Genomic DNA, 26070 nt, shown 5'->3' with positions numbered 1-26070 from the left:
TCCAACATTTCTTGCCTTAAACTGTGTAGTTGTTTTAGTTCTGGCTGTAACCACATTTGAATTCCTTTCCTGGTTGTTTTCTTTTTCTCCCAAAAGGAGAAGGAGCAGATTTTTGAAGTTTAAAGATGGATGGATTGGTTCTTAGCTCAAGATATGTCCCCATCCCTCTGTGTTGCAGAATCTTTGACTTTCAAGCAATTCCTATCCTGGGAAATGGGCTCAACTCTTCAATATCATAGTATAAATCCATTGTGTTAATCCCCACAGATGATGGCAAACATCAGTAACAAAAACCCTGTCATGAGGATTTATTACATACCACATACTATATGAGGAACTTTACCTCTTTTATAGCATTTAATAATTTAAAACAAACTACAGCAACTATGAGATAAATATTACTTTTGAGAACTATAGCTCAGAAAGTGGACTCAGAGCCTGATGACATGGATTCAAATTCTGACTCTATTGTTTACTATCAATTTGGTTACAGTGAATCGTTGAATCTCTCTGTGCCTCATTTTCCTCATTTTTAAGAGGGAAACAATAATATAGTATCTCATAGGTTTGTTGAGAGGATGAAAAGAATTGAGATACTTAAAGGTTTTCTAACATACAGTAAGCTCTGTATTAGTGTTAGTTACTCTATTATTATTACTATTTGAATTTTACAAAGAATGTAGGTGAGATTAGATAATTTAAATTACTCACCCAAATTTATTTGAATCACAGCAGCTAGATGCCAAAGTCTAATTTCTTTTCTAGTATGCTATAAATACTAGTTGTAACTTTGCCAATTTTGGTTTATTTTTAAGGTAAAATTATAATAGAATACTATTGAGAAAATATATTCAGATCAGCCACTGTAGCTCTTTTTATTTGCACACATGAACATATTTTAATAGAAACACTATTATACCATTACTTATGCACATTTATAATATGTCATTTTTTCATGTCTGAATACATGAAAATATTTCTTATTCATATATATATGCCATTTATACCAATACTTAGACACACTTTTTTAATCTCTTGATCCTTGAAGACTAAAGCTTATAAATATGCAATGCGTAATTCTTTCCACATTTTCAGCGTATTATTTTTATGGTATGGATAGTGCATTTAATAAAATTTTAAAGATCATGAGGCTTGCAAAGGATAGGCAGTTGATTACCTAATAAACTGATAAAATTCTTTACGTAGAAAAATAGCCTACATGATCCAAGAACTCAGGATTGTCATGAATTTCCTACAGCATGCAGACCATCACCAAAAAAGAAAACAGCAGTAATAAAATCACATTTATTTACTTCATAAATCAATTCAAACAGTTACTGTTCTACCTGGTAATACAATCCTGTTCGTCAGTGAAAAATGTGTTCATAATGCACTCCTGGGTGGGAAGCTCTGTGACATTTTCACCTCTATTTTAAGTTACAGTAAATTATCTCAGCAACTACTATTTCCCCCTCTGTGCATATACAACCATAAAACAGAAAAAATCCAAACCAAACAAAACAACAAGAATAAAAACATAAAACTGAAGCCAAGCCAAACCAAATAAAAACAAAACTATGAATCTTGTGAAGAAATTGACCTCAATGTCTATTTACTAGAAACATATCAGTGATTTCACCATTCCCTAGAGATTAGCATAAACAGTGCCCATGAGGGTTAGAGAAATAATCAGTATTTCCTTTGGAATTGGGGCCATACACAGAGCCAGGGAGGAATGAAACAGAGGTGTTTGCTATCCTTGAGTTTCCTGTTAGGTTATTCTCTAGAGATATAAATTTCTGAATATTGCTCAAGTATGATAATCTAATTATATGACCCCTCAAGCCAAAGGTCAAGTAGGGATTGATTGGGACTATCTGATATAGGCTGAAAGTGCCAAAAGGGGGCCCACACAATTACATTTTAGAATATGTTTTCCAGAAACTATGCCTCACACAAGGGCTTAGTATGAGGCATGTGTGAGAGGTTTAACTGGTAATATGGTCCCAGGGAGCAGAAACGAGAAACAGGACAGAAATAAGAAGCCAAGACAAGGACATACTATTAGGCTACCAATATGAATAACTGGTATTTGAAACTTCTGATAAAACTTGTAAAACGCCTCTCACAACAGCAGAGGAAACTGGAGAAGAAAGAGGGATGCACTTATTCATTTGATCGCATATTCCTTCTAGGTCAAGATTGACTCATAAAGCATTAGCTTCTCTACAGTTTCTGGAAGCATCTGTGTAAAGGTCAAGCTAGTTCACAGACTTCCCGACCCATGTGTCAGAGAGGCCACAGGTTAGGAAGTAAGATGCAGAAGGAGAGGCCTGATCATGTTCACCTGCACAAATTTTAAGTGTCACCAAGGCAGTAACTGGAATAAGAGATAAAAAGGATTTATAGAGTGTACAGAGGTTTTGGACACATTTCCTCCCTCATTAAAATCATAATATTAAGACAACCAATTAACAAAAATTAATTTTACTATTTTTAGAAAGTCAAGTCGTTTAGGAAATGGCTTGTTTTAAAACTGAAAGCATATATCTAGTTGGCATTATTGTATTGTCTAATGGGAAAAGAGAAGGTTAAATGCCTCTGGGTTTCTCTCCAAAACTTTCCTCTCTGTGCCCCTACATTTTTCACATTTTCCTTCTAATTCTTATAATTGAAATGCCAGGAAAATCCCCTGCTCTATTTCTGTCCCAAATGATAGATTTACAGAAAGCAATGAGATCCCATCATTACCCTGCTGATATTCAGCTGTGCCATTCACTTCCCTTGGATTCAGATGGAGCTGAGCCTCTATGCTCCCTTCAGCAGCCAAGTCCAGAATAGAGATGAGCTGGCATACTTCCAAATCATTAAAGACAGAGAGATCTGGCTGGTATTCTTGAGAAACACCAAGGGAAATGAAAAGAGGCAGTTTGGGCTTTCTCAAATGAGGTGACTCACACAGACCTGCCTAGTGTTTGTCAATTTCTATATCTCAATCCGCCCAAGCATTCCCAGGCAGCACCTATGAAAATGAATGCCTTTTGTCTTCTCTCATTTAACTTGAATCTTCAATGAGTCAATGTTTGCCCAGGAAATCTTCAGACTGACTTATGAGCAGGTGAACATAACTTGTGTGTTGGTTATGTTGGTCCTGTGAAAAAAACCTTGAAATTCCTCAAAAGAAAAAAAGACGTATATCTAAAGTATTAATTATAAAGTCTCTATCAACTCCTTTTTAAAAAAGTAATTTAAACTAAAATATCCAAGTGAGCTGCGATCTTACTGACTCTACCCCCTCACTTCCCACCTCTAGAGAGTCTTGTAAGAGGATATATTTAAAGACAGGTCCTCAGAACCGAAATCCTTATAAATGGCCTCGAGTGTTTCCCATGTAAGACTGCTATCTTCTGATATGCCATGACACGCCACCAGATCATCACTGCTGAGAAAACGGAGAAGAAAGTTGTCTTCAGGATGTATTTATAAGTGTATAATATATGTGAAATGAGTATAGTTTTTAAAAACACACAAAAAAGCAACTGTCGATTTATAAATGCACAACTTTTAGTGTCATAGAAGTATACTACAGTTTTGTCACTAATGATTTATTTCCCATTAAAGTTCATGCGAGAAATAAAACATCAATGACATTCTTCCCATCAAAAAGAAAAAAAATGCATCGTGACAATAGCATTTTACCATGTGTTTAAGTTGCCATTATCTAAGGTAGATGACAGTTCTTTCAGTGATTTTAGAGGTGATGATCTCTTTGCTACAAGTCTCTGGCACAGAGAGTAAAAAAAAAAACTTGCAATAAAAAAAGCTATTTTAGAAACATGAGGCAACGTTACTTTTTTCTCCACTCTGTAATAGACATAGTTTCATCACGATGCCAGAAAAAATGTCAAGTTAAATTCTTTTTCGTTAAATGATTTCACATTGTAGGATACTCAGGATTAAACCCACAATACTGCAGGAGGCTCCTGAAATCAAGATGGTACCCGATTTCCTCAAATACCTGGAATTTCTACACATTAACTTTTTGAAATCTACATCCTCTTCAAACTTTTGTTGTTTTCCATTTTTAAAAAAAGCATATAATAAAGAATGAAAAATTCAGTTTCATTATTATGTGATCTTCACAGATGCTCAATAAGTATTTGCTGAAAGGTAATACCTGAGTTATATATCTTGTTTTCCCATCTAATGTCTTATTTAATAGGTATGCTTATTTTGGGAGGAGGGCGGTGGAAAGAAGGAGTTAGAAAAGATATAGTATAAAAGAAGCACTCAGTTAATGCATTGTTGCTGAGGATTTCCAAGAAGTAAGGATGCTACATTATCTTATTATTTATAAGAAGAGTCATTTAATTTAAATTATTGCTGTTAAGAGCACACACACATATATATGCATGTATGCATGTGTGTGTATACATTTACATATACATATATCATGGCCTTTAACATCCACAATATTCCAAAAAGGAGAACAGGAAAAGTATGATTTTCCCATTTTTACCTCAGGGAACTTGGTTCCAAAACCACACAAGAGACCTCCTTGGACTTCTAACTTCCGATCCAATAGTCCATCCTTTACTCTTTCTACTCAAGGTGTGATCTGCAGAGCAGCAGCATCAACATCACCTAGAAGCCTGTTTGGAACGCAGGTTGCAGGCTCTGGGCCAGACCTATTGAGTCACAGTCTGCCTTTATTAAGCTCCTCAAGTGATTACTCTGAATATTGAAGCTTGAGAAGCACTTCCTTCTGCCACAGAGCCTCCTTCACACAAAGCCACCCATCAATTAATTAAGATATTGATGGGAAACATTCCTTACCACATTTTATATCTAGTGATATAAAATCTCACTAGATTTTATCATCTGAGAGAAGGAATACTATAACAGGATGATGTTTCTTGGTGATATCTCTAGCAGTGTGGCCATTATTCAAATGCTATGAAGCTTATACAGAGAAGATTCTCCTTTTCCAGGTATCAGGTTCAATTTAGGCTGACTGTACTCTGTTTAGCATGGTTCTGTTCTCTTTCCAACTGAAGCAAAAACTAAAAGGACTAAGTGCATCCAGTCAAAGTAAATAGGGCTTCAAGACTACTAAAATTCTGCTATTATGCCTCAAAATTGATGTATGCACAACTATATGAAATGGGTTTAATTATTTCTGTTTTACCCATCAGGAGGCTTATAATTTGTCTGTGGTCCTATAGATGGCGGGTGGAGTGGGAAATCAAATCTATTTCCATCTGATGCCAAAGTCCGTCCTCTTAACCAAAAGGCTACCCAAACTTCCTAAATTAAGGTGAGCCATTGCTCACATGTATGTGTGTGTGTGCGTGTGCGTGTGTTACTGCTTTGGGGAAATGTGGGGAGACGAGGTTATGTACACTCCAAAAGTCTTATGATCTTTATCCATGTAGTACTTCACATGTTTATTAAATATGAATTGATAGTATATGCTTTTTTTTTTTTTTTTTTTGGGTTCGCGGGCCTCTCACTGTTGTGGCCTCTCCCATTGCAGAGCACAGGCTCCGGATGCGCAGGCTCAGCAGCCGTGGCTCACGGGCCCAGCCGCCCCGTGGCATGTGGGATCTTCCCGGACCGGGGCACGAACCCGTGTCCCCTGCATCGGCAGGCGGACTCTCAACCACTGCGCCACCAGGGAAGCCCAGTATATGCATTTTTATTTCCTCTTGTCAATTATTAATACTTGAAATCCATTTCTCTGTATATATTTTTCCCATTAATTTTATAGTATTTATATTATTAAGTATCCCCCTCCTTTACCATGATTCATTTGAATATATTATTTTATCTTGGTGTAGTTGAGTGAGTATAGTCACAGGCTAGGCATGTTTTCAAATATTTGCTGATAGGTAAAAATATAATTACTGTTATGGACATATAAAAGAAAAGGCGGTTTTATTACTTCAGTACTGCATATTTCGATAACTCTAGAGAAGATGATGGGATCCTAATAAGACACTGAATGTTAATTAGTTTCATTTTCTCATTCTGTAAAATAGGGGTGATTATGCCTTGCTGATAATGATTTTATTGCGACATCAAAAGAATGAATAATTTTAGTGTCACTCTATAGAAAAAAAAAGGTTTTTTGTTCTTTTACCAAGTAGACACTGAAAACTTAATTTATATATTATGAGAAAGTGCATTATGGAAATATCAATAACCTAACGTCAGCACTTTTGTACTTGTTGTTTGCACTGCTTGGGCTACTGTTTCCTCAAATGACATATATTTTTTCTCCCTCAATTCAGGACACTTCTTAAACAGCAACTCAGAGAGGATTTCGCTGACCACTGCATGCAAAACAATAGGCTATAATTCTCTCAGTTTTTCTTCATAGTATCTGTCCTGCAATTATTCTCTATATCTGTGTTTGTTATTATGGGTCTCCTGCCCTAGAATATGAGTTCTACAAGAATAGGAACTTTGGTTGCTTTATTAACCATTCTCTTCAGAGCCCAGAATGGCTTGCAAATAGCAGATTCATAGCAAATGTTTGTTGAATAAATGAATGAGTGAACCAAGTCTATGTACAGCCATAGGCAAGGAATTAATAATAATGACACTACTACTACTACTTGTATCAGCTAATGTTCTTAACTATGTACCAGGAATTACATGCTTGTATCCGCAAATTCTCACAACAACCTGTGGGAGTAGATACCATTATCCCCATTTTCCAGATGAAGAAATTAAAGTTTAGACTAGACTAGATTAATTCATTGATTGTCAACCTTGGTTGTACATTAGATTTATCTGGTAACCCTTTAAAAATACTGGTACTTAGGTTTCAACTTCAGAGTTCTGATTTAAGCGCAATCTCCACACTAAAGCAATTAAATTAAAATCTCTAGGAGTAGGTGCAGGAAATCGTATTTGTTTTAAAGTTCCCATGTGACTCTAAAGTATAGCCATCATTGAGAACCCTTCATTGGCTTCAATAAATTAACTAAATTTCCCCAGGTCACATGGTTAGGAAGTGATGGAATAGAGAGTCAAACCCAGTTTCTCTGACTTCTACCCAATGCTTCTTCTATGTTTTACACATCTACTAAGGTAGAATGTATGGTATTTTAGCACCTTGCCACCTGCAATATTGCTAACTGTGACTTTGAGACAATATGGTTATATATCTATAATAGAACAATTTTAAAGACTGTGATGTTCTTACAATTAGTTTAGTTGCCTTAAGTGAAAAGAACAAACAAACAAAACAAAACAAAAAAACAGAGAGCACTTCTTGCTCCCTATTCCTCTGCACTGTAGAGGTGGCTTTATGGAGTAACATACAGAGAGATAATCTCTATATCCTTTCAATACAGATGAAAGACCAGGCCCTTAAAACTGTTCCTTTAAAGACAATAACAGTGTTAAAAAGAACAGAAATGTGTTACAAAAGCACTTTGTTATAACTTGATAAAACCAAATACGGAAGACCTCCAGTACTGGATACATTACATTTCAAGCCAAGTCTGAAAACTTAAAAAAAACAGGAAAAAAAATGAGATAGGGTCTCCATAATAAAAAATTGGGAGCGATTAAAAAAAAAAAAAAAAGAAACATGATTTCAAAAGATTTTACCTATGTTTTTAAGTTCCAAGAGATCATGACATCTCCAAGTGTGACAATGCTTTTAAATATGATAGCCTCAACAGTGAGAGATTTGTTTTGTGTGAGCATGGCTTTTAGCCAGATTTATAGATCTAGATAGCACCACAGCACTGCATTACATAGTGATAAATAACACAGGCTCTGAAGTGAGGAAAACTGGGGTTTGAAATTCAGTCCTTCTACTTTTTAGCTGTAAGGTTAAGCACTCTAAACCTCTCTGAGACTCATCTGTTTTCTCATCAATCAAGTGGGAATTAAATTTACCACCATCATAACAGATTAGTATGAGGATAAAGGAGCTAGTACAGAGAGAAATATTAGTGTAGCACCTGATTCATATTAAATATTCAATATTTGCTTGCTATTATTAGAATCATCACATGTGGTACTTTCTAGAATTAAAAAGGATTTGGATGCATTGGATGAATTCAAGTAGAATAGAAATAGAAGGTTCTCACATATATCTGCGGAGACATACCCCCATATGCCTAAATGGAATCTTTTATTTGCTAACTATTTGCATATTTTTCTAATAATTTTTGAGATAGGCAAGATGTGTGGAATGTATTTCTGAACAATTGTTGGAAGGACACCATAGAAATGCAAACTTTCTAATTGTTTAGGTAGTTTTAAATTTTAAATGATACACATAAATGCTTCACTATTCATATCCATCAAATAACATGAAATGTAATTTTATCATTCAAATATGCTCATTGTTAGAGCCCAGTAAAATTTATTTGCTTATCAAAATTATATAATAAATGCCAAAGTACTGTTTTTTAGAAAAAAAATGACCATCAAGACAAAGGAATGTATGATAAATATCTATATTTAGACCATCTGTCTATCTTCTTCACCATATGTCACTCTATTAATTGCTAATATCATCCTTATTATGCATCATCTCATCTGTAACATTATTCCATGAAAGTAAGAAGGCATCAATAACAACTACAGGAAAACACCTGCTATATGTGTTTCTGGTTGATAAATTTCAGCAGGCTCTTTCTGGTTTGCTCTTGAGCAAAATTTCCTAATTGCCTTTGCACAACAGGAAGTCTTCTACCAGGGCAACTTCCTCTCATTACAGTCAGCACACTACTATCTTCTTAAACTGTTTATTTTAATTAATTAAATCTCCCTACAATATTTATTCAAAATGTTTATTTAGCAACTATTATGTGCACAATAATATGGGCATAATGGTCACTGGGCTAAACATTGTGAAGAAGAATAAAATATGAGTAGGAACTTATAATATCTGTAAAAAGAACTTTGAAAACTATAAGAATAAATAAATACTGTTTAATGAGGGTCACAGCTCTTAGTTTGGCCAGCAATTATCTATCATATAAACTGTATACTCATTTTTTACTTTGTATATGAAGAAAAGAATTGAGCTTCATTATGATCCTTCTATTTAATTAAAGTCAATATATAAACTGACCACATTGGTAACTGTCTTCTTGGCAACAGCCAAAATAGATCTATTGAAAATTCAAGCATTTTACAAGTGTTGATTATTTTGTTCTTTCTGAGGTGGTTTTGGTTGAAGGGGCAAGTCTACTGCCCATGAAATGATTAGGAACCACTATCAAAAAGAACAGATTTAAATGCTAGATTGTGTGGTAAAGACAGTAAATGTGAAATAATGTTAAAGAAGTGGGGGTAAAGGATCATTGAAATAGAAAAGAATTTTTCGAGGAGACAAAAGTTGGATAAGACTTTGAAAAGTGGGCAGAATATGGTTAATAGGTATGTTTTCATTTAGGATAAGTCAGACGTATACAAAAATCAGGGCTGTGATTCTGTTCAGTACGGAGATGCTGGTATATACGTTTGGTAAGAGTTAAAGAAACAACTGGGTGGAGATAAGTCATGAATGATTTTGGCAATCAGATGAGTTAACAATTATTAGCAGCAGCACCACAACTAGCAGCACCTCTATCCATATAAATGCTTGTGTTTCAGCCCATATACTAAGTGCTTTTATATGGATTACCTCATTCCATCCTCATACAAATCCTTAACTCCCTGTGAAGTAGGCACTGATATATAATAACACTCCTTTTACAGATAAGAAATCTGATAATTATAAAGACGGCAGATTACTTGAGTAGAAGATCAGGAATTGAAACTGGCATAGTCTGATACCTGAATTCATATTCCTGTCTATTTCATTTCACTGGTTTACAGTATGAAATTAAGAAACAACATGGGGCCTTTGAACATTCTTCAGGTATAATAAAAGTGAGATTTTGATGGGAGTAGAATGTCAGCAATATGTATGATAAACTGTAGTCCAAATGAAAAGAAATGAGACAGATGCAGTACTGGAACTACAGAATGGTGACAGTGGTAGTGGCGGTTTAGCAGTACTCCCAGAGACACTTCAAAGGAGGAATGACATAACTAAACAGATTCTTGGACCCAATTCCAACGTGTCTTGGGGGGGCTGGAGCTTCCCCCACAACACCAAGCAATTCTTGGTGTTGGACACCAGGCTGGTGTCCTACAAGTCAACTCAATTCTGACACTATCTACCTACCTGGAGGTAGCATCAGATTCCACAGGTTAGGATTCAGTCTATAGGACTGCCCCCAACCCCCGTCCCCCTCCACTTTAGATGTCAATCTCAAGCCAGGTTGTTGTCTACGCTACTGACCAATCGGTTACAAACTGGAGGTTCCCACAACCTTCTCCTTGAACTTCAGATGCCAGTCGCAAGACCATGTTTGTTACTTGTACTTCTGATTGGCTATAAATCAGAGATTCCAAAGACCATCCCCTTTTGGGGATTAATTTGCTAGAGCAGCTCACAGAACTCAGAGAAACATTTTACTTACTAGATTACTAATTTATTATAAAAAGATATAACTCAGGAACAGCTAGACAGAAGAAATGCACAAGGCAAGGCATGGGGAGAGGGCTTGGAACTTGTCATACCCTCTCCAGGCACACTATTCTCTTCAAATCTACAAGTGTTCACCAACTCAGAAGTTCTCTGAACCCTATCCTTTTGGGGTTTTATGGAGGCTTCACTACATATGCATGATTAACTAAATCACTGGTTATAGATAACTGATTTAATCTTCAGCCCCTCTCTTTTCCTCAGAGGTCAGGGGGTGGGGCTGAAAGTTCCTCTGTTGAAATAGAAAATAATCTCCAACTTCTGCCTGTATGTTTCTTCCTCCATCTCAATGCCTGACCATCTCCGAACATGGAAATAGTCTTCCTCATCTGAATTTTGCAGAGGATTGTACCTCTCTTGTAAACAAAGCAGTCTACTATGTATTACCTAGTTTTCTATGTATACCTTGTAAATCAATACAAAATAATAAAAACCATTACATACTACGGATCTCATGTAGTGTTTAATCTAGCATACCTACTAACATTCATTAATGCTTGTGGAATCCAAAATAAGTTAATCAGTATGTTAGTAAGTGAATAAACAAATAACTGGATGACTGATGATGACCCCACTTTCCAATAGTTTTGCTTTTCTTTGGCCTTCTTTTCTAAGATTGTTTTTTTTTTTTTTTTGATGTGTACTATTTTCAAAGTCTTTATTGAATTTGTTACAATATTGCTTCTGTTTTATGTTTCGGTTTTTCAGCCACCAGACATGTGGGATCTTAGCTCCCCCAACCAGGGATTGAACCTACACCCCTTGCACTGGAAGGCAGTCTTAACCACTGGACCGCCAGGGAAGTCTCTGGCCTTCTTTTCTAATCTTGCCTTAATCACCTATTCCATTACTCCCATGAATGGCTCATGCCATTGTGCCTTAACAGACAAAAACATTCGTTTCTTGGGGCTAAATAAATACTGACTGAAAATTAGTCAAAAAAATTTTTGTCCAATTTATCAAGATTCACTTTCTTAAAAGTTTCCTAGTTAACAAATTATCAATTCTCAAATAAATGCTATTTCTTTGAACAACATGAATGTCTGAAACTTTCTATATATGATTCATGTGCATAAATCTGCTTATTTGCATAAGCTCTAGCTTTGGGATTATCTATTGCATTTCCAACAAAGGAATAATTGTATCTGTAATGGTAAACTGTCAAATATCTCATATACATAACCCATTTAGGGAACAAAAATTATTGTCTGAGTTTGTGTAAAATCCATTAATATTAATTTCTGAATTGCTCTTTTAATTCATAATTTGCTGTTTGTGTGAACTTTCAGTCCCTTAAAAATCACCATTCCTTGATTGCTTAACCATGCAATACATAGACAGCAGCTATATTAATGACTTCTCAAAGGTGCAGTTCACTGATACTGCTATTTATGCCGCTGTCTAGAAAAAAGCATATTTATTCTGTCCAAGCACCCATAAGACATGAAAACTATTCTTTGTTCAGACTGACAGTGGATAGTCACTTTAAAACTTCAATTACAATTTCAGCATGTCCCCTCCGTTACTGTTTCCAACACCACAGCCAGTAATTTCTACTAGCAAATTTTTTTTATAAACCATATACACATGTGCCCTGCATGCAATGAGCAAATAAATTTGTGTATAAATGATTAATATCTGCAGAAATAAGATAAAATAATAACAATATATGAATCTTGAACATTAAAATTTTATACCTCCCAACGAATGACTGATGACTGTTGAATGAAATATATATGTATATCTCTCTATATGTATGTATATGTTTACATATACATATTTCAATCATCTATCTTAGAATCAAAGAAAATAATCATACAGTAATATTCAACAAATATTTCTTGAGATTTGTCAACACAGCTGTTCTTTGTGCTACAGGGTTTATGAAAAATAACAAAATAATATAACATTAGTTTTGCCTTTGAACAATTTACAATCATAATAAATATGATTCATTCTTTTTATTGAAATGAGAGTCTTGAATGAAAAAAGATGGTTTATAGCCTCAATCTCATTTTATGTAAACCTTAAATTCCATGATCTGGCTATAATTTCTCTTTTTATGTGAGACTTTGTTTCTGCATTAACATTAATCTCCTTTTCTAGACTCTATCCTCTATTTTCCTATTCTCTCTTGCCATAAAAAATGCACACATATAATTTATGTAAAACTGAAGCAGGATATGTGGATGCCACCATTTTGAAGCCATGATTTTCAATTTTGTCCCTTATATCTATAATTTGTCTTGAGTGGAGGATATCATAAGAAATCAACTTTAAACAGTTTACTGTTCTATCATTGCCTGGACATTGATGAGAGTAACTCCCACAATACTTATTACTCAGTGTCCACTTTATAAAAAGCAATGCAAGATATTTCAGATCTTAAAGTCAGGAAAAAGTCTGCTTTTGTTGTGTCATTGTCATATTTCATAGACAATGGTTTTCGTGTAAACTTATGTTTTTTAAATTTGTTAGGCAGCTGTCATATTTAACATGTAAGCCATTCTTAAAAGTTTTTTACTTAAAACTTAAAAGCTTTTGCACAACAAAGGAAAACATAAACAAAACAAAAAGACAACCTACAGAATGGGAGAAAATATTTGCAAACGATGCAACCGACAAGGGATTAATCTCCAAAATATACAAACAGCTCATACAGCTCAAAATCAAAAAAACAAACAACCCAATCAAAAAACGGGCAGAACTAAATAGACATTTCTCCAAAGAAGACATACAGATGGCCAACAGGCACATGAAAAGAAGCTCAACCTCACTAATTATTAGAGAAATGCAAATCAAAACTACAATGAGGTATCACCTCACACCAGTCAGAATGGAAAAGGAACCCTCCTACACTGTTGGTGGGGATGTAAACTGGTGCAGCCACTACAGAGAACAGTATGGCATTTCCTTAAAAAATTAAAAATAGAGTTGTCATATGAACCTGCAATTCCACTCCTGGGAATATATCAGGAGAAAAACATAATTTGAAAAGATACATGAATCCCAATGTTCAGAGCAGCACTATTTACAATAGCCAAGACGTGGAAGCAACTTAAGTGTCTATCGACAGATGAATGGATAAAGAAGATGGTATACAATGGAATATTACTCAGCCATAAAACGAATGAAATAACGCCATTTGCAGTAACATGGATGAACCTAGAGATTATCATACTAAGTGAAGGAAATCAGACAAAGACAAATATCATATGATATCACTTATATGTGGAATCTAAAAAAAGGATACAAATGAACTTATTTACAAAACAGACTCACAGACATAGAAAGCAAACTTATGGTTACCAAAAGGGGAGAGGGAGAGAGAGATAAATTAGGAGTTTGGGATTAAAATATACATACTACTATATATAAGACAGATAACCAACAAGGACCTACTGTATTGAACAGGGATCTATACTCAATATCTTGTTAACAACAAATAATAGAGGATAATGTAAAAAATAATATATATTTATATGCATAACTGAATCACTTTACAACTGAAAGTAACACAACATTGTAAATCAGCTATATTTCAATAAAAAATTTTTTAAAGTTTTTTACCAACTTGTACATAAGCTTTTGTTTAGGATCATGTAACTGTTTTACCTTATTTTCTCATTATCCCTATTTCACTGTTTTTTTTTAATGCTATTGCACTATATGGCATTTTGTAAACCTTTTTTTCTTCAATTGTGACTATGAATTTTATTTTATATTTTTAACATCTTTATTGGAGTATAACTACTTTACAATTTTGTGTTAGTTTCTGCTGTACAACAAAGTGAATCAGCTATATGTATACATATATCCCCATATGCCCTCCTTCTTGAGCCTCTCTCCCACCCTCTAGGGTCATCACAAAGCATCGAGGTGATCTCCCTGTTCAATGCAGCAGCTTCCCACTAGCCATCCACTTTACATTTGGTAGTGTATATATGTCAATGCTACTCTCTCACTTCATCCCAGCTTCCCCTTCCCCCACTGTGTCCTCAAGTCCATTCTCTACATCTTCATCTTTATTCCTGCCCTGCCACTTAGGTTCATCAGTACCATTTTCTGTAAGCCCTTGATAATGAGAAAGGTAATGAATAAACATCTACCTGTGACATGAAAGTTTTACTTGAACCTGAGAGAAAAATCTAGGCTCTCTGTTCTTCTTACTCTGGGTTGCCATTGTCAAGTGAGTGGAATATATCTATTTGCTTCCATTTTATTATTTTCTATTCCTTCTTTAATGCTCTGAAATCTTGCTTCTCTCCCCAAACTATGAATAGTCTTTCTTAAGGGCTTTGTCATTTTACAGACATTTGAGCTTGGGTGAGTGACTGGATCTCTCTGTGTCTTACAATACTCATTTCTAAAATGGAGATAATAATGCCTCCATTGGTTTGTTCTGAGGATTTAAATGAGTCAAAGTATATGTAGTGGTTAGCACAGTGCCTGACACATAGTAAATGCCTAAAAAATTAAGCCTATGATGAAATCTCCTATACAATTCCATTTTCAGTTTTTTTATACTTATTAACAGGGTAACGTTTTTCTAGTCTCATATAGAGTTGAATATCAACTTGGACTCCTTCTTGTCACTTTCTCCTTCCATATCCAACTAGTTGTCAAATACTTTGTCTTTTTCCCTTTATGACAGCTCTCAAATCTATCCCTTCTCTATTCACCGGAATCTGCCTGAGAGGACTATACAGTGTGGCAACTCAGTGAAAATATTCCCTGAGGGAGATGAAGAGTTAATGGAATTTTGAGTACTAAGACACTGAAATATGCAGAGATGTCATTATTAAAAATAACAACAACAACAGCAACAAACAAGCAACAAGAGAGCCAGTAAGCCAGAATGAGGTGTTCATTTTCAAATATAGCTAAATAAAGTTTAGAATGAAGAGGCCTCATTTAATTTATATGAAAATATTTAATTTGTAGGAAGGTGGTGGAAGTAAATCTTATCTGCAATTACTGGTAATATGAAAAGCCAGAGCACTCATTGATTTGTCTTAGTTTAAATTAACTAATTATAGAACAAATGCTCTACCTCCACTGCCACCAACATCACTACTATTGGACACATAGGCAAATCATACAAGTGGAGGTGCAATTATGGTTTAAAAAATTTATATCCACATCAGTGGTAATTCATGATTAAAAAAAAGGCCAACAAAGTTACCACTGCCTTGTATTACATATTTTAAGATTCCAATTTGTTGCTATATGATTATTAGATTGGGAACTCCTTGAGAATCTGACACAGTGGTTTGTATATTACAGATTTTCAATAAATATTCTTAAATACATGAGCTAAATGTTTCCTGAATTACAGGTCAAAGATTCAACTGAAATTTATACTCAGTGGAATGAAGTTCAAACTATTAAAATGTGTTAAGAGAGCATTTTTATTTTAAAGACTGTTCTTTACCTTTACATACAGGCCTGTGATCACTCCAAGCAGCAAAGACTTCAGCTATCCGTTGACAGGTGATGCTCTTAGCACCCTGTAGGACATAATCTTCATCACAAGAGAACTGCACAGTTGATCCAAGGCTAAAATTGAGCAAAGGATTAAAAAACAGTATTAGAAGAATATAACATAATGGTTAGGCTCCGGTTCTACTGGCAATATCCAATAGTTCAAAAATGTTCCATAGTGACAAAAAAGATTGTTCTTTTTAAAAACCAAAATATGAAAATATGACTCGTACAAATATATAATAAAAATCACAAACAAGAATCTACTATAAATCAATAACATGCAGGTATTCGTAGGAATTTCAAAAAGCTCTCATCAAGTTTAATTATCTTGTTATTAGTTATAGAAGCCAAGGTTAAATAATTGACTAAATTTCCCATCTTAAGTAGGTGGTAAATGTGAAGCAAAAAGTGGGCTTTCTGACTTGAATCCCAGTGCTTGGGTTCATACCACATTATAGTACTTCTCTAGCAGGTATTTATATGTGTATTTACTTGGACACGTTTATGTCCATCCACAGACACACATATACAGTTAGGGCTGCAAAACTGTGCTGATTGTTTTTTAGATAAAATTCACCCACCATTTCTTATTCCTGATCTTAGAGGAAATGCTTTCAAGTTTTTCACCATTGAGACCATGTTGGCTGTGGGTATGTCATATATGGCCTTTATTATGTTGAGGTATATTCCCTCTATGCCCACTTTCTGAAGAGTTTTTAACATAAATCGGTGCTGAATTTTGTCAAAAGCGTTTTCTGCATCTATTGAGATGATCATATGGTTTTTATTCTTCAATTTGTTGATGTGGTGTATCACACTGATTTGCAGATACTGAAAATTCCTTGCATCCCTGGGATAAATCCCACTTAATTGTGGAATGTGATCCTTTTAACGTATGGTTGGATTCAGACTGTTAGCATTGGGTTGGCCAAAAAGTTCATTCAGGTTTTTCTGTAACCCTTATGGAAAAACCTGAACGAACTTTTTGGCCAACCCAATATTTTGTTGATTATTTTTTGTGTATATGTTCATCAGTGATACTGGCCTATAATTTTCTTTTTTGTGGTATCTTTGTCTGGTTTTGGTATCAGGGTGCTGATGGTCTCAGAATCAATTTGGGAGCATCCCTTCTTCTGCAATTTTTTGGAAGAGTTTCAGAAGGGTGAGTGTTAACTCTTCTCTAAATGTTTGATAGAATTGGCCTGTGAAGCCGTCTGGTTCTGGACTTATGTTTGTTGAGAGTTTTTAAATCACAGTTTCAATTTCAGTACTTGTGATTAGTCTGTTCATACTTTCCATTTCTTCCTTGCTCAGTCTTGGGGGATTGTACCTCTTCAAGAATTTGTCCATTTCTTCCAGGTTGTCAATTTTATTGGCATATAGTTGCTTGTAGTAGTCTCTTATGATACTTTGTATTTCTGTGGTATCATTTTAACTTTTCCTTTTCATTTCTAATCTTATTGATTTGAGCCCCTCCCTTTTTTCTTGATGAGGCTGGCTCTTTATCAATTTTGTTTATATTCTCAAAGAACCAGCCTTTAGTTTCATTAATCTTTCTATTGTTTTCTTCCTTTCTATTTCATTTATTTCTGCTTTGATCTTTATGATTTCTTTCCTTCTACTAACTTTGGGTTTTGTTTTTCTTCTTTCTCTAGTTGCTTTAAGTGTGAGGTTAGGTTGTTCATTTGTTTTTGTTGTTTCCTGAGGTAAGACTGTATTGCTATAAACTTCCCTCTTAGAACTCCATAGGTTTTGGATCATTGTGCTTTCATTTTCATTTGTCTTTAGGTATTTTTTACTTTCCTCTTCATTTCTTCAGTGTTCCATTGGTTGTTCAGTAGCATATCGTTTAGCATCCATGTGCTTGTGATGTTTTACAGGTTTTTTTTTTTCTGTAGTTGCTTTCTAATTTCATAACATTGTGGTGGAAAAGATGCTTGATATGATTTCAGTTTTCTTAAATTTACCAAGGCTCACTTTATGGTCCAGCATGTGATCAATCCTGGAGAATGTTCCACGTGCACTTGAGAAGAATGTGTAATGTGCACTTGAGAAGAATGGATGGAATGCCCTATAAATATCAATTAAGTCCATCTAGTCTAATGTGTCATTTCAGACCTGTATTTCCTTATTGATTTTCTGTCTGAATGACCTGTCCATTGATGAAAGTGGGTTGTTAAAGTCCCCCACTATTATTGTGTTACTGTCAATTTCTCCTTTTATGGCTGTTAGTACTTGCCTTACATGTTGGGTTGCTCCTATGTTGGGTGCATATATATTTACAATTATTATATCTTCTTCTTGGATTGATCCCTTGATCATTATGTAGTGTCCTGCTTTGTCCCATAACAGTCTTTATTTTAAAGTCTATTTTGTCTGATATGAGAATTGCTACTCCAGCTTTCTTTCCATTGCATGAAATACCTTTTTCCATCCCCTCATGTTCAGTCTGTATGTGTCCCTAGATCTGAAGTGGGTCTCTTGTAGAAAGCATATATACAGGTCTTGTTTTTGTATCCATTCAGCCAGTCTATGTCTTTTGGTTAGAGCATTTAATTAATTTAAAGTAATTATCAATATGTATATTCCTATTGCCATTTTCTGAACTGTTATGGATTTGTTTTTGTAGGTCTTTTTCTTCCCTTCCTCTTTTGTTCTCTTCTCTTGTGATTTTATGACTAACTTTATTATTGTGTTTGGATTTTCTTTTCTTTCTTGTATGTGTATCTATTGTAGATTTTTGGTTTGCAGTTACCCTGAGATTTTAATATAGCAGTCTGTATATAAATAATAGCGCTTTAAGATGCTGGCCTTTTAACTTCAAATGCATTTCCAATATCCTGAATTTGTGCTCCCCTCTTCTCCCAATTGCTGGTTTTGATACATTTGTGTGCAGATGATTTCCTACCTTTAATTTACATTTGTCTTTACCAGTGAGCTATTCCATTTGTAATTTTCTTGTTTCTAGTACTGGCCTTTTCTTTTGCACTTAGAGAAGTTCCTTTAGCATTTGTTGCAAAGCAGGTCTGGTCGTGCTGAATGCGTTTAGTTTTTGCTTATCTGTAAAGCTTTTGATTTCTCTGTTGAATGTGAATTACAGCCTTGCTGGGTAGAATATTCTTGGTTGTAGGTTCTTCCCTTTCATAACTTTAAATATATTGTGTCACTCTCTTTTGGCCTACAGAGTTTCTGCTGAGAAATCAGCTGACAACATTATGGGAGTTCCCTTGTATGTCATTTGTTGCTTTTCCCTTGTTGCTTATTAATATTTTTTCTTTCTCTTTAATTTTTGTCAGTTTGATGACTATGTTTTTCGGTGTGTTCCTCCTTGGGTTTATCCTGCCTGGGGTTCTCTGGGCTTCCTGAACTTCGTTGGCTGCTTCCTTTCCCACGTTAAGGAAGTTTTCAGCTATTATTTCTTCAAATATTTTCTCAGGTCCTTTCTCTCTTTTCCTTCTGGGACCCCTATAATGCAAATGTTGTTCATTTAATGTTGTCCCAGAGGTCTCAGACTGTCTTCATTTCTTTTGATTATTTTTTCTTTATTCTTTTCTGTGGCATTGATTTCCACCATTCTGTCTCCCAGCTCACTTATCCTTTCTTCTGCCTCAGTTACTCTATTGATTCCTTCTAGTGTATCTTTCAATTCAGTTATTATATTGTTTATCTCTGTTTGTTTGTTCTTTAGTTCTTCTAGGTCTTTATTAAACATTTCTTGCATCTTCTCAATCTGTGCCTCCATTCTTTTCTGAGATCTTGGATGATCTTCACTATCATTACTCTAAATTCTTTTTCCAGTAGATTACCTATTTCCAATTCACTTAGCTGTTCTTCTGGGGTTTTAACTTGTTCTTTCATCTGGGACATATTCCTCTGCCACCTCATTTTTTCTCACTTTGTGATTGCAGTTTCCATTTCACAGGCTGCGGGATTGTAATTCTTCTTTTTTCTGCTGTCTGCCCTCTGGTGAATAAGCCTGTCTAAGAGGCTTTTGTTGGCTTTCTGGTGGGAGGGTCTGCTTCCTCCCCACTGGTGGGTGGAGCTAGGTCTTGTCCTTCTCGTGGGCAGGGCCTTGTTCAGGAAGACTTTAAGCAGCCTGTCTGCTGATGGGTGGCGCTGTGTTCCCACCCTGTTGGTTGTTTGGCCTGAGGTGTCCCAGCACTGGAGCCTACAGGCTATTGGGTGGGGCTAGGTCTTGGGGAGGAAATGGTGGCCTCCAGGAGGGCTCACACCAATGAGTATTCAACAGAACTGCTGCTGCCCGTGTCTTTGTCCCCACAGTGAGCCACAGCTGCCCCCTGACTCCACAGGGGACCCTCCAATACTAGTCTGGCCCAGTCTCTTATGAAGTCACTGTTTATTTCCCTGGGTCCTGGTGTACACGGGACCTTGTGCGCACCTTCCAAAAGTGGAGTTTCTATTTCCCCCAATCCTGTGAAATTCCTGCAATGAAACCCTTCTGGCCTTCGAAGAGAAATTCTCTGGGGGCTCCTCCTCCCATTATCAAACCCCCAGGCTGGGAAGCCTGGCGTGGGGCTCAGGACTTTCACTCCTGTGGGAGAACTTCTGTGGTATAATTATTTTCCAGTTTGTGGGCCTCCCACCCAGCAGGTATGGGATTTGATTTTATTACAATTGTGCCCTCCCTACTGTCTCATTTTGGCTTCTCTTTTTCTTTAGATATAGGGTATCTTTTTTGGTAGGTTCCAGTGTTTTTTGTGGTTTTTTTGTCTATGGTTGTTCAGCGGTTATTTGTGATTTTGTTTTTGTAAGAAGAGGTGATCTCACATCCTTCACTCAACCATATTGCTGGCAAATTAGGAGAGATTCTTAAATATATATTTTTATTATAACTTTTTTCAAAATATTGTCATTTAATAATATACAGAATAAAATACATGAAACAATCTCATTTTTCACAGATCTGAAATTACTATTAGTATACACAAAGTATTCCCACATTACACAAGCAGAAATGCTTTCTTTATCCATATTTTATTCATCAAAAATTATGTCCTAAATGGAATATTTTGATACATTTCTAAATATGTATATTTTAAACTTTATTTCAATGAAATACTATGATGATTTAAATGATTTGTAGCCTCAAACTATTCTTTGTATCACTTTTTCTTTTTAATATTTTTACTGTAACATTGGAATAACAGCTTGATTTTCCCCTCCAGTAATGAGGAAACAATGAGGATAAAGCAGACAAAGTATAGATAAAGTGCTAAGCTCCTCAGTACAGTGTAAGGACTAAGGTTTGTTATTTGTGTTTTCTTTTAAGATTGCCTACCCATGTCAACCATTTTCACAACTCATATTTCCTAAATGTCCTATCAGCTTAGATAAACATACTTGGAATAACTTTCAAAAATCTAGGCTTACTATTTCTTCTATATATTTATGCAACTTAAAATAGACTTTTTAAAATTAGAGCTAGTTTTAATATGATGATATTGTCCTGTGCAATCTGGACCCCACACAACAATAGAGTATTTATGCTTTCACTGCTCTTTGTTTTCAGACATAGGTAATATGTCTTTTATGGAACTCTGTCAAAGAGGCCAGAAACAACTTTCCACAGAGACAATGATAGTAATGATAAGTCTTAATTGTACTGGTCTTGAAACATAACACCAGAGGAAGGCTGCAGTGCAAGTTTACTCGAATTCAAATCAGCAAGCTCTTCTTATGCTCGAATTCAATTAAGCAAGCTTTCCTTAAGCATCTAAACTTTTTTTTGACTTGGTGATGAAAAATGTAATAAGCCAATAGCTGCCTTCAAAAAACAGAATAAATTCCAGTATTGTGGTAAGAGAAGCACACAGTGAATATCATTCAAGCCATATGAGCCAAGAGAGCATGGATACAAGTTATGGGAAACCAAGGAAGAAGAAAGTCCATTTGAAGAATGGATAGGATTCTTATAGTCAAACATATTCTAGGAAGAGAGAAAAGCATGTGCTAAATTACTGAGCTGATAAAGTGTAGAGGCATTTGGAAGAACAGTTTGCCTTAAGCAAATGGGTAGTTTCAGGAAATAGTAGTTTGTTTTTTTTTTTAATGTTTCTTTCTAAAAATATGCATCACACAACTAAAATGATTTATTTTCTGAAGAGGCACATTTAGCAGTCTGTAACACAATATGGTAGAAATAGAAATATAATGTCAGAAAGTTAGGTTTGGCCTGTATTAAGGAGAAATTTAAATGCTAGAATGCAAATGTATAAGTGAGGCGGGAAGAGCACCAAATTGCAAGCCATAAGCTATATGTTCAAGGCATGCTTTTATTACTGCTAAGTGTGCAAACATCTGGCATACAGGTTTACTTATTAGCAAAATAGCGATATTGACACATACAATGTTTTAATTAGTAACAAAATAATGACATGAAAGTTCTTTTAAGTTAATGTATACTATATGTATGTGTGTGATAACTGATATAATTTCTTAATTCAATGAGCCATGGGAGATACAAGTTTATGATCCAGGGGTAATGTCTCAGTAGCTATATAATAATAACCTTTATCTGAAAGCCAAGTGTAATACATCTTGCAATAGAATAAGAGACCATTGCAATTGCAATGGTGAGAAGTTTTAAGTGTATAAAGTAGGATGGAGGCAATATGAATTGAAAATAATTAACAAGATTGAAGAAGTAGAATCAACAGGTTGCAGGATTTGGAGAAAGAGTGAAGATTTAAAAATCTGAATTCACTGGGAAAATCATAAGAAAATTAAAAAAAGAAAGAAAAAGCTTTACTTTATCCTGGGTACTTCACTATGCAATTTTATGACTGTTAGATAATCTAGTCCTTCACTAAAACAGTACAATTTGGTGTTACTCTTTCCATTTTTATTGAAAAAGAAACAGAACTTTGGGGAGAATAAAAAGCTTCTCTAAGTCTAATAAAAGAGTGGCGGCATCTAAAATTAAGTCCAACTAATTCCAGATTCCATGCTCTCTCACTTGTAATGATGTATATGTGTTGTGGAGAAAAGACCAGTTCAATTGTTTTAAGTTAACATAATAAATATCTATATCTCAGAAGAATGAAAATAATAAAGACCTGAGAGAAACATGGAAAATCATGATTACTGAATCCTTCAGAAGTAATGCTATTCTTAAAGCTGAATATATAGTAGAGAGGGGAGTTTTGAAGATGGAACACTGAGGAATGTTTATTTTTTAGGGAATGGGAGGAGAAAGTGAATTCCTCAAGAAAAGAGTGAAAAATGGGTGGTCAGAGAGTAAACTCACGGAAACCAAGATATTTTTTGGTCATTTAAAGACCCCAAAAAGAGATTACAATGGTGACAGAAGGGTCAAGGGAAATGAGCAGTGAGAAAATTAACTTAATTTAGGGATAGAAAAGTCATTAGTAATTTAAGAGATGATGCAAAAAGTCAGATTACAAAATATTAGGAAATAGCTGTGTGGTGAGGAAGGAAGTGCCACATGTGTAGGCTATTCTTCAGAAGATATTTTGTGGGAAGAGATAGAACACCTTTGAAGTTTCTATTAATGATGTCTTTGCAATTATCAAAGTTAGATATATAAATGAGCATACTACCATATTTACAAATCTTATGCTAGGAGAACGGGTGAAGATGGGTCCACATTTAAAAGTGTGATAGATTTACATCATGATAGTCAGACTTTCCTCATTATAGTCATGTTTTAATATTACCAGATGAGAAGCATATTCCCTGCTGTTTCAATCCCAAGATATACCAGTGTTTTAATAATCCAAATGAAAACCCAAATTTTGGATCCAACATTATTCTTTGCTCTCAAGAAGACAAATTCATGTCCCTAATGGGTGACATCTCTTGAAAGGAAAAGTATCAGACAAGGTCTTTCCTGCAGAAGTAAAGTCTGTGAAACTTAAGACTCTCGGAGGCTGAGCTTTCCCAGACATTTAGTTATAATTTTAAAAGACGTTTAAATTTTTAATTTATTTTTCAGCATAGAAACTGCTGGCAGCTTCAATATCTCTTTGGCAGCATTTCTCCCTTTAAAAGTCTGTTATGCTCCATAGGAATTTCAAATTAGAAAGAAAGTTTTTAAAATTTCAAAACACAGATTCTGGGACTCTCACCTTGGAGATTAAAGCATAAAATGGTAAGTAAAATACAAGTCTATAAGATGCCATACTTTCCCAAGGATTTTCTTATATATTTCCTCAGTGATTAAAAAATATTTATTTTGTGCATACAAGAGTGTTTGTTTTAGCAACTGCTGCCTATAAATCATTTAGTTTTATGATGAGTTTGAAGTCCTGCTATAAGGTCATATGATCAGAGAAATTAATGGAAAAATTCTGAAGCTGCTGTTTTAAGCCGTTCAATTCACTACAGTTATTGAACTCTCTTCATCAGGCATACAGATATATGAATAATCTTATTTCTGATTCCAAGGATTTTACACTTAGAAAAGTTTCTACAAGACAAGGAAAAAAAATATTTTAAGTACTGTAATGAAGATACACACAATGCTGGAGGAGTTAACCAGATTGTAACAGATTGTGGAAATAAGTAAAGCTTTAGGAAGGAGGATTTTAAGTGAGTCCTTGAAGAATGTGTAAGATGACACAGGCAAGAATGCTGGGATAGAATATTCCAGGAGGAAGAAACAAAAACCAAGCGGAGAAGTCAGGGAAAATCAGACATATTTGAGGCAAACTATGTGAGGGTAATTTGTCACCATAAAAATATGGTTGGCAGACAAATGTGGCAACATTGGATATATTTTGAGATGTTTTAAATGCCAAAAATGAGTAATTTGTGAATAAGTAGTCCATAAGAAAGCTCTGCTCGTGTTTGAGTTGAAAAAACACATTGTTGCAGATATTTTTGGAAGACTAATGTGATAATAACTTGTACATGGATGAAAAGAGGAAGAATCTGCAGCTAGTAAAGCTGACATTGCAATTACCTAAAAATGTTTAAAAAGGGTTAACTACAATTGTGGCCATGGAAACTGAGATGGGGGAGCTGTTCTTATCTGTCAAAAAACACGTCTCAATTGAAGTATCTCTTTTCCTTCTCTCTAAAGTTCTCCTTCTCAGAAATTACTGCCATGCCAGGAGAATGAAATGTTTGAGTTTATTATAACAATATTCTAGAGAAGTATTTTAATATGATATTATAGTCAAAAAAAAACATACACATGTATGTGTGCCTGCATACAGATATATATATCACTCAGTTCAAAATATAAAATTGCTTGTATGTTTTTGTTTCATTTTTAATACTTTATATTTCAGAACAATTTCACATTTATAGAAAAAATGCACAGAAAGTACAGAAGGTTCCTATATGCACCCTTCTTCCCCCCCAACACACACATGCACACACAAACACAGTTTCTTCTATTATTACCATCTTGCATTAGTGGGGTACATTTGTTACAGTTGATGAACCAAATCAATATTGATACACTTAATTAATTAAGTCCACATTTATACTAGGGTTCACTCTTTGTATTCTATTGGTTTTGACAAATGCATAATGTCATGTATTCACCTGTACAGTATCATACAGAATAGTTTCACTGCCCCAAATGAGTTTACCTACTCATCCCTCACCCTCTTCCTGAGGAAGAGTTAGTCCCCTGTTTGTTCTTCAATATCATGTAGGCTATTCTGGGTCTTTGCCTTTCTACATAAATATTAGAATTATTTTGTTGATGGACACAAAATAACTTTCTTGGGTTTTCACTGAGATAACACTGAAGTTATAGCTCAAGTTGGAAAGATTTGACATCTTACTAATATTAATTCTTCCCATCCATGAACCTGGAATATTTCTCCATTGATTTAGATCTTTGATTTCTTTAATTAGAATTTTGTCATTTTCCTCATATAGATCTTATAAATATTTTGTTATATTTAAACCTAAGTCTGTCTTTCTTTTTTATTTTTTGGTGCTAATGTAAATGATACTGTGCTTTTAATTTCAAATTCCACTTGTTCATTGTTGGTATACAAAAAAAGAATTAACTTTTG

The 26070-nt window shown here is 34.8% G+C and overlaps 1 protein-coding gene across 3 annotated transcripts in view; it reads right to left on the bottom strand.

The window, feature by feature from the left end:
* Window positions 1–26070, bottom strand: part of CSMD3 (CUB and Sushi multiple domains 3) — a 1080114-nt gene that overhangs the window by 621368 nt on the left and 432676 nt on the right. For all 3 annotated transcript variants that reach the window (XM_029222726.1, XM_029222727.1, XM_029222728.1), the window contains one exon: window positions 16002–16126. In XM_029222726.1, the coding sequence (XP_029078559.1) occupies window positions 16002–16126 (125 nt within the window). The remainder of the gene's footprint in view (window positions 1–16001; window positions 16127–26070) is intronic.

The sequence above is a fragment of the Monodon monoceros genome, unplaced genomic scaffold (genome assembly GCF_005190385.1).
Source record: "Monodon monoceros isolate NGI ecotype Baffin Bay Population unplaced genomic scaffold, NGI_Narwhal_1 Super_Scaffold_14, whole genome shotgun sequence".
In the NCBI taxonomy this organism is placed as follows: Eukaryota; Metazoa; Chordata; class Mammalia; order Artiodactyla; family Monodontidae; genus Monodon; species Monodon monoceros.
Note: the sequence above shows the minus strand (reverse complement) of the source record. Positions and strands in the feature narration are given on the sequence as shown.